The 9,155-nt window shown below is 41.1% G+C and overlaps 2 protein-coding genes across 2 annotated transcripts in view; one reads left to right on the top strand and one right to left on the bottom strand.

Annotated features, from left to right (window-relative positions):
- Nucleotides 1-222: 222 nt before the first annotated feature.
- LOC133638267 (hydroxycarboxylic acid receptor 2-like) lies at nt 223-5,438 on the bottom strand. The gene is made up of 2 exons (XM_062030698.1): nt 5,034-5,438; nt 223-1,720 (listed from the first exon to the last, which is right to left on the bottom strand). Exons 1-2 carry the CDS (start codon nt 5,406-5,408, stop codon nt 1,043-1,045), a joined length of 1,053 nt encoding a protein of 350 aa, XP_061886682.1. The 5' UTR covers nt 5,409-5,438; the 3' UTR covers nt 223-1,042.
- stxbp4 (syntaxin binding protein 4) overlaps nt 1,566-9,155 on the top strand; it is an 85,991-nt gene continuing 78,401 nt past the window's right edge. Inside the window, 1 exon segment of the mRNA XM_062030678.1 lies at nt 1,566-1,767. Coding sequence (XP_061886662.1) covers nt 1,689-1,767 — 79 coding nt within the window. The 5' untranslated portion in view covers nt 1,566-1,688.

Genomic DNA, 9,155 nt, shown 5'->3' on the forward strand with positions numbered 1-9,155 from the left:
ATTACTTTACACTTTGAAATATTTTCGGGGAAAATATTGCATATTTGGTCTGTTTACCATAAAAAACAAAGGTTTCTCTGACAAAAAGGGCATAAAACAAGCAAAAAAAATAAATAATTCAAACTTATAATCGACGGATTGACCTGATGTTGATTAAAATATTTAAGCATTATTTTTGGATCCATAAGAATTTTAGTGGTAAAACTGGTAAAAATAGTAATAATGATGAATCAAAATCAATGTTAGAAATTATTGACATATTTAAAGCTTCAATTACTTTACACTTTGAAATAGTTTTGGGGAAAATATTGCATATTTTGTGTGTTTACCATAAAAAAACAAAGGTTTCTCTGACAAAAAAGGCATTAAAAACATAAAAAAATAATAAAAACGTATAATCAACGGCTAGACCGGAAGTGGATTAAAAGATTTAAGCGTTAGAGGAAGAAAAAATACCATTTAAAAAAAATATAAATAACTTATTTTTGGATCCATAAGAATTTTTGTGGGATTTTTGTTTAAAACTCTCATTGCTCAAAAAATAATAATGAATCAAAATCAATGTTAAGAATTATTGACATATTTAAGACTCCGATTACATCACATCAAATATTACAATTTCAACATTTTTGGGGGAGGAAATACAATTGCATATTTTGTGTGTCTGCCACAATAAAACAGGATTTTCTTAAATAAAAAGAGACATAAACAAATTTAACTTTATAACGACTGATAGATCTGAAACTGATGGAGAGATTTAAGAACTGGAAGATAAATAAATATTTAGAACATTTTTATGACCAAACTTCAAGGGAGGGAGAGGGTAAAAAAGTATATTAAGTTGGTTTTGGAAATGAAAACCATCAAAATAAGAGTTTTTAGTTTGGACAGTGTAGTGGAACTAAGGAGCCTGCAGTTGAGCAGTGTGTCCATTAGAGGGCGATGAAGTCCACTCCGTCTTGTAAAACCAGGAGAGGAGACTGAAGTGACAAAGATGGTCCTGATGAGTTTTGTGTTGTGGGCAAATAAAGTTTGTTGTTCCTCAGGTGGCTTCACTGACTCTGCTGGTCCTCAGAGACTTGAGCTCCTGCTGGCTGGTGGACTGGGACGCAGAAGAGGACTCCCCCTCGTCACACCCGCAGCGCAGGCAGCGGGGCGCGGCGCCGAGGAGGGCCCTCCTGAACATGGAGCTGGAGAAGACGTAGACCACGGGGTCCAGGGCGGAGTTGAGGAAGTTGAGGCCCAGGGACACGATGGTGAGCTGCGTGAAGGTGTAGAAGGCGCCGCAGTCCCAGGGGCGGTAGGAGCGGATGACCCACACGCCCACGGTGGTGACGGTGGTGGGCAGGAAGCACACCAGGAAGACCACCACGATGGCCACGCACACCCGCATGGCCCGCCGCAACTTGTGGGCACTGCCCATCTGGCGCCCCCTCAGGACGCGGGAGATGCGCACGGAGCAGTAGATCAGCACGGCCATGGCGAGCAGGAACTCCAGCACGGTCAGGACGCGGTGCACGGCCACCAGGACCAGGATGCCCCGCGACGCCTCCTTGTAGGACGTGAAGAAGAAGCACTGCGTGGCGTTGCCGCCGCCCTTGATGTGGTCGTAGGCCAGCATTGGCAGGCGGGGACTGACCACCAGCAGCCACACCAGCACCGACAACTTCCCGGCCTGGCTCCTGCTCATGCGGGTGAAGCAGGTGTGCGGGTGGACCACCTGGGGACACAAACCAGGTCTTCATCTTCAGGACCCAGGACGCCCAAGTAAGTTGGGATTTGATCTTTAAAGTGTACGATTTGATCTTTTCATTTTCTCTAATGAACAATAGTCCACTTACATGTGGTGACCTGAGTATTAGCAATATTGTTATTATAAGTGCTAACGCAGAGGGACTACTTTTAGCCACACAGAGAGCTAACTAGCTTATGCTGCTATATTGACATATATACATACACATATATATATATATATATATCTCATGGAGCTAACATGAATCTTTTTGGAATGAAAGCACACTCCACACCGCGATGTCCACTCGGAGGTCGGAAGACGCACACGCCGTAAAGTTAGACGTTATTGTCGGTAGTAATGTCGAAATAATTAGTGTCATTAACACAGGCTTGTACAAGAAATGCATTAATTAGCTTAAAACACCTTTCTCTTCAACGTTCTCCTTACTTTTGCCAGGTGTCAACTTGTTTAGGTGCAAGCTGACACTTCTGACAGGATGATTTAGATGTTTGTTTGTTTGTTTTCTCAAAATAAAGCAATGAGGAACAATTTTATTATATCTGAGCTGTTTTTCCACATTTATTAAAGCCAAAAGTATGTCAATGATGTACTAAATACAGTATATCCATTCAAATATATCACTTAAATTTGTTTTCACGTTAAAAATGTTTTTTTTTTATCTTATTTTGAAGTTGTGGCGGCATTCAGGCCTGGCCCTAACCAATCTGGCGCCCTAGGCAAGATTTTAGGTGGCGCCCCCCCACATCGGCAGTGAAGTGTATATACTCACAAGAAACCGAATAGCTTTGTCTTTGACCTTTTTTTTTACTTAAAGAAAGCAAATTAACATATTATATGAGAATGTTATGTTATGATTATCTTTAACCGAATCACAGCAGTGCTCAAATTAAAAAACAGCATTCCCTCTCATGTGATATTGCTTAATTAACATTAATGATGTGCACTTTAACAACTAGGCTTACAACTATACTTAATATATAAAGGGGTGGAAAAGTGACTATTACCTGCAGGGCAAACATTAGCTAACCAGAAGGCAATAACAATGTAAACAAAAAACACCTGCTTAAAAGATCTAATACAAATGTCCCTGAGGAATGTAAGGTGGGAGTACTGTAATTACCTAACGTTACATTATTATTTTCCATAACAATTTAGCCCCCTCCACAATATTAACCCAACGTTAAAACAGAACTAGCTATTTATTGATTAGCAATTGCCGAATCATGTAACATTAGCTTAATGCTAAAAAGCCAGGTTACTATCACATTCTGTAACAGACAAATAATTTCATGTAGGCTAACGTTACCTACCTGCTACCTCTGTCTTTTTCTCGTTTCGCCTCTTCTTTTCTCTTTTTTCTTCCCTGGGCACCTGACAGTTTTGGCCGTTTTGACATCCTGTGTTGATTTTTTGACGTGGTGACGTCCAAAAAGAGTCATGATACGGGAAGGGAGGGGGCGCACCGTGCGGGGGGAGGGGGGGCGTAATGTTGTAACAAATAATATTTCTATTAAATAGGCTTTACTTTGCATTTTAATTAACGTGGGATTATTTTTTGTATTTAGAAATAATAGTACCAACTTTTTTTTTTTTTTTTTCTCCAACATTTGTGGCACTGGCGTGGCGCCCCCTGATGGACGGCGCCCTTAGCATTTGCCTATACGGCCTATGCCACGGGCCGGCCCTGGCGGCATTTATCCAGCCACGATCAATTACACGTAGGAGAAACCCTGCTCTGGACAAGCTACATCCGCAGTGACCGACTGAGTACTGCGACTCCATCGCTGCTGTAGCAAAAACACACAAAACAGGACCAGGAAGACGCCAGGAAAGAAGGACAAAAACCAGATTTCACGGCAAAAATGTGAGATTTTGACAGACGTACTCTTGGCGACCAGGTGCAAGAAAAAGGGGGCTTGGCCACTTTTTGCGGGTGGGGAGATTTGAACTATCTCCAATACTTGTGTAATAAAAAAACAACATGTTTTTCTTTTTTTTAAGCATTCTAACTGGTCAAATATGGCAAGTAGTAATCTATAGCTATCTTTGTTGTCTAGGGATGAGCACCGAATCCCGTACTTTTTTGGCACCAACCGTATCCCACGACGGATCCACGTCAAGTCCCACGATGCCATGTTACGGTACCCGAGTTGCGCCTGACGTTACGTTACACTTTGCGATCACTCCAGCAGCACTGAGAGCAGACACACACTCGCCCTAGGTCAGTGTTTTTCAACCTTTTTTGAGACAAGGCACATTTTTTTTTTTGCGTAGAAAAAATGCGAAAGCACACCACCAGCAGAAATCGTTAAAAAAAAACGAAACTCAGTTGACAGTAAAAAGTCGTCGTCGCAATTGTTGGATATGACTTTAAAGCATAACCAAGCATGCATCACTATAGCTCTTGTCTCAAAGTAGGTGTACTGTCACCACCTGTCACATCACATCATGACTTATTTTGAGGTTTTTGCTGTTTTCCTGTGTGTAGTGTTTTAGTTCTTGTCTTGCACTACTATTTTGGTGGCTTTTTCCTCTTTTTTTGGTATTTTCCTGTAGCAGTTTCATGTCTTCCTTTGAGCGATATTTCCCGCATCTACTTTGTTTTAGCAATTAAGAATATTTCAGTTGTTTTTATCCTTCTTTGTGGGGACATTGTTGATTGTCATGTCATGTTCGGATGTACTTTGTGGACGCCGTCTTTGCGCCACAGTAAGTCTTTGCTGTCGTCCAGCATTCTGTTTTTGTTGACTTTGTAGCCAGTTCAGTTTTAGTTTGGTTCTGCATAGCCTTCCCTAAGCTTCAATGCCTTTTCTTAGGGGCACTCACCTTTTGTTTATTTTTGGTTTAAGCAATCGACACAATTTTACCTGCACACTGCCTCCCGCTGTTTCCGACATCTACAAAGCAATTAGCTAGCGGCTGCCACCTACTGATATGGAAGAGTATTACACGGTTACTCTGCCGAGCTCTAGACAGCACCGACACTCAACAACAACACATCATTTGCAGACTATAATTACTGCTTTGCAAAAAATAATTTGAACCCAAATAGGTGAAATTAGATAATCTCCCACGGCACACCAGACTGTATCTCATGGCACACCAGTGTGCCACGGCACAGTGGTTGGAAAACACTGCTCTAGGTAATGTTGCTATTTTCAAAGCCAACATTGTAACTGACTCAAAAAAACACTTCAACCTAAGTAAAGTAAGGCTCCACTTTTCCACAAGTTAGCTTGACGCTAACTTGACCGATTTTCGTAAAATGGCGGCTGACCTTGAAGTACCGGTACAGCGCCACCACGGTCATGAGGGCGATGCTGGCGGTGCGGTTGGAGAACATGAGGAAGAGGTTGAGGCGGCACACGGCGTCCCCAAACACCCAGTAGCCTTTGAGCAAGGCGTGGATCCTCAGAGGCAGACTGACCAGCGCCAGGAAGTCGGCCACGACCAGGTTGAAGAGGAACAAGTTGTTGGGGTTCCACGACTTGGTCCGGAAGCAGAAGATCCACAGAGCCAGCGTGTTGCCCAGCAGGCCCAGAACCACGTCCACCGTGAGGACCGGCGGCAGAATGACGCCCTCCAGCTGGATGCCCACGGGGGGGCAGCCGCCACCGGGCCCCGGGCTCGTCCGGTTCTGATCCCACGCCATCCACAATATGAAGATGACTGACTGGCAAACTTGCTGCTTCTCCTTTTCACCTTCCTGATGTTGCAACAGGCAAAAAAACTCTTCTTTCAACATGGCAGGCTTTTCACCAGGCATCTTTTCAATGTTGAAACATAAGTTTATGACAACAGCGTTTGGAAATAGTCTTTTTTGACTTAGTTTACTTTTTAAAAGGCACCAATCAATAACGTAACAAAGTCACACATATTTATTTCATAATATTTGTGCTCATCTGTAGACATCGACCCTTATGCGTTTTTTTTCAGGGCCGATACCGATTATTAGTAGTCCAGGGGCCGTACTTATCAAGCTTCTTAGAATGACTCCTAAGAAGTCTGCTAAGAGTTGACTTAAGAGTAAATAAATTCTTCGCTGAAAGCTGCACTTAAAAGTTAGTTATCAAGCGTCTTACTCACACTTTCAGCGAAGTGTAGGACTGAATCTTAAGTGTCACACTCAGAGCTGAATTACGACATTACTATGTGCCGTAAACGCAATTTTAGGTGACGTCATTTCTGTGTCCATAGAAATGACCAATCACGGAAGGGAATCCGTTGTCTAAGAATAAAGAAATATCTTGGAAATATTTAAGTGGACAATGGGAGTGTATATTTTGACAATAAACTACAAAATAATACAAAACAAACTAGTCCCCGCCGGCACTCACGCTACCGCTCCCTCTCTTCTCTCGCCCACACACTCACTGACGTCACTCACCTCACGGCCACACACATACGCTACTGTCATAACATTTTCTTTCCAATTCATTAATTAGGCAACTAATTTGAAACTGGTGTGGGTGGCTCTATATATACTAGCCCACTGCAGACACATGCAGAAATCAACAAGGAATCGAAAAGTATTAAATCTGTGACAAAAATAATATCCGCTCTGTCTAAACGATACCGTTTGATCAGCTGCTCGTCATCAAAAAAAAAAAAACATTGTTACGTTCGCGCACGTCTCTCTCGCCTCAGTGCCATCCCCTGCTGGCAACTCCTAACCACTTAAGACACCTCTGAAGGTCTCTTAAATACCGTGGAGAGTAGGAGTGATTCTTAGACTTAAGAACGTTGATAAAAAGCTTTTATTCTGAAGTTTGAGAGTAGGACTAAATTTCGCAAATTCTCAGGACTTAAGTGTAAAATGGCACTATAAGAAGCTTGATAAGTATGGCCCCAGGAGGCCGATAAGCGATATTTAAAGATTATATTAATTTGCAGTAAAAGTTATTTAAAGATGAATTTTAAATGTCAGTAAACATTTGGACAAGACTTTTAAGTTGTTTTTTTACATTATTTTTTAGCAAAGGTGGGACCAGTAGTGACATAATGTTTGATGTTGTCTTTAATTTATCATCAAAAACACCTTTATTACGTGTGTCTAAGAGGAGCATCAACATTTTATTTCTAAATATCTCCTAAGAAAATAGGTCAAAATATGACATTTGTCGACATCAAAATAACTCATCTACTCCATTTTATACACTTTTATAACACTTGATGGATTTAATACATTGTAAGGTTTCTGAAATATTGTCAACATTTAATTCTGGGCTCCTTCACCTGGATTATAGTTGAGACATTTTTGAAGGATGTTACAGAGAGTATGAGAATGTTTGAGCTGCTGCCTCACCTTCTTTACTTATTTAATCATCTCATATTTGTCAAAAATATCTACACAAAGTTTGATCTCTTTTCTGTCATCTTCATTTCCTCCGTCGCATTATTTGATCGATCATGAAACTGGTGGCGCTCCTTTAATGAGCCCGCGCTCCGAGTGTTGCAAATGGAGGCTTGTCGAGCGACTCCATCGCTGCAGTAGCAAAAACAGACAAAACAAGACCGGGAAGACGCCAGGAAAGAAGGACAAAAACTGGATTTCACTGCAAAAATTTGAGATTTTGACGGACATACTGTTAGATTTCGTAAAAAAAAATATGTATGTAAGAAAAAAAAAGTTTTTCTTTTTTTTAAGCATTCTAAGTCGTAAAATATGGCAAGTACGAGGCGGCTAAGAATCCAACTAACCGGAGTAATCTATAGCTATCTATGTTGTCTTGTGATGAGTACCGAATCCCGTAATTTTTTGGCACCGACCGTATCCCACCGGTCCTACTGGGCACCGATCCACGTTAAATCCAACGACGCCACGTTACGGTACCTGAGTTGCGCGTGACGTTACACTTTGCGATCACTCCAGAAGCACTGAGAGCAGACTTGGCCACACTAGCTCTGGGTAATGTTGCAATTTTCAAAGCCAACATTGCAACTGACTCAAAAAAACAATTCAACCTAAGTAAAGTAAGGCGCCACTTTTCCACAAGTGCGTTAGCTTGATGCTAATGTACATCGGCTTTGCTATTGCGATGCTTCCCATTAGCATTAGCGGTTTAACATGGCGATTTCAACGCCTCCAAATGTGTTAACTAAGATGCACGTTACAATCCAACAGCTGCTGTGTAACAAGTGCAATACTTACAGTATTAACACTTTTTTGCACTATAAAGTACTGAGGAGTGACTAGTAGTGATTTTTGTCCTGCAGCGCGACACAAAATGAAGGCATGAATGAAGCGTTTGTACGCAGAGACATGGTTCGCACACGGAGGCACATTTGGCTCACACACCACAAGTTTGTCAATCAGGAAGTTCACAAATAGAGGGTTCCGCTGTCGTAAGTTCATGTTACAAGGCTGCACTTCTGCGCACGTATGCTAGCATCCCCGCCTTCACCCACAGAGACAAAGATAGCGTAAGAGGGTTCACTCGGTTTATTTCCTTCTGCTGCGGAGTGAACATGCCTGGGCGCTGCATGAAGGAGTTTGTTAGTCAGTTAGCGACATAACTTAAGTTCATTTTTGAAATTAGATAAGTGATTAGATTTCGGGGCTGATCCGGATCACCTTCCGTTTTTTGTTTTTATTAAAGATTCTTCACTATTGGAAAATTGTTTTGCCCTCAAACGTCTGATTTGGTGTTTGCCCCTCTGACCTCAACCTGGGAACTTCAATACGTCCTCTTTTTCTGAGCCCAGATGTTTGAAACATTGAGGAAGTTTGGTCAGACCTGCGTTGCAACACTTGCTGCTGCTGCTGCTGCCAAAACTACTACGTTTGTAATAGTTGTTGAAGTATTCATGTTGCACCCAGCTGCTGGTTTAGTTTAGTCGAGTCTTTATTTAAAGGCCTACTGAAATGACATTTTTTTATTTAAACGGGAATAGCAGATCCATTCTATGTGTCATACTTGATCATTTTGCGATATTGCCAAATTTTTGCTGGAAGGATTTAGTATAGAGCAGGGGTCAGCAACCTTTTTGAAAGCAAGAGCTACTTCTTGGGTACTGATTAATGCGAAGGGCTACCAGTTTGATACACACTTCAATAAATTGCCAGAAATAGCCAATTTGCTCAATTTACCTTTGACTCTATGTTATTATTAATAATTAATATTTACACTTAATTGAACGGTTTAAAAGAGGAGCAAACACGAAAAAAATGACAATTCAATTTTGAAACAGTTTATCTTCAATTTCGACTCTTTAAAATTCAAAATTCAACCGAAAAAATGAGAAAAACTTTAAAAAATAATTTATGGAACACCATTAGTAATTTTTCCTGATCAAGATTAATTTTAGAATTTTGATGACATGTTTTAAATAGGTTAAAATCCAATCTACACTTTGTTAGAATATATAACGAATTGGACCAAACTATATTTCTAACAAA

Source organism: Entelurus aequoreus, linkage group LG21 (assembly GCF_033978785.1).
Source record: "Entelurus aequoreus isolate RoL-2023_Sb linkage group LG21, RoL_Eaeq_v1.1, whole genome shotgun sequence".
Classification (NCBI taxonomy): Eukaryota; Metazoa; Chordata; class Actinopteri; order Syngnathiformes; family Syngnathidae; genus Entelurus; species Entelurus aequoreus.

Coding starts and splice junctions, on each gene's coding strand:
- LOC133638267 (XM_062030698.1), bottom strand. CDS start 5,408: ATGGCGTGGGATCAGAACCGGACGAGCCCGGGGCCCGGTGGCGGCTGC. Junction 1,721..5,033: donor CGCTGTACCGGTACTTCAAG/GTCAGCCGCCAT, acceptor TTGTGTCCCCAG/GTGGTCCACCCGCACACCTG.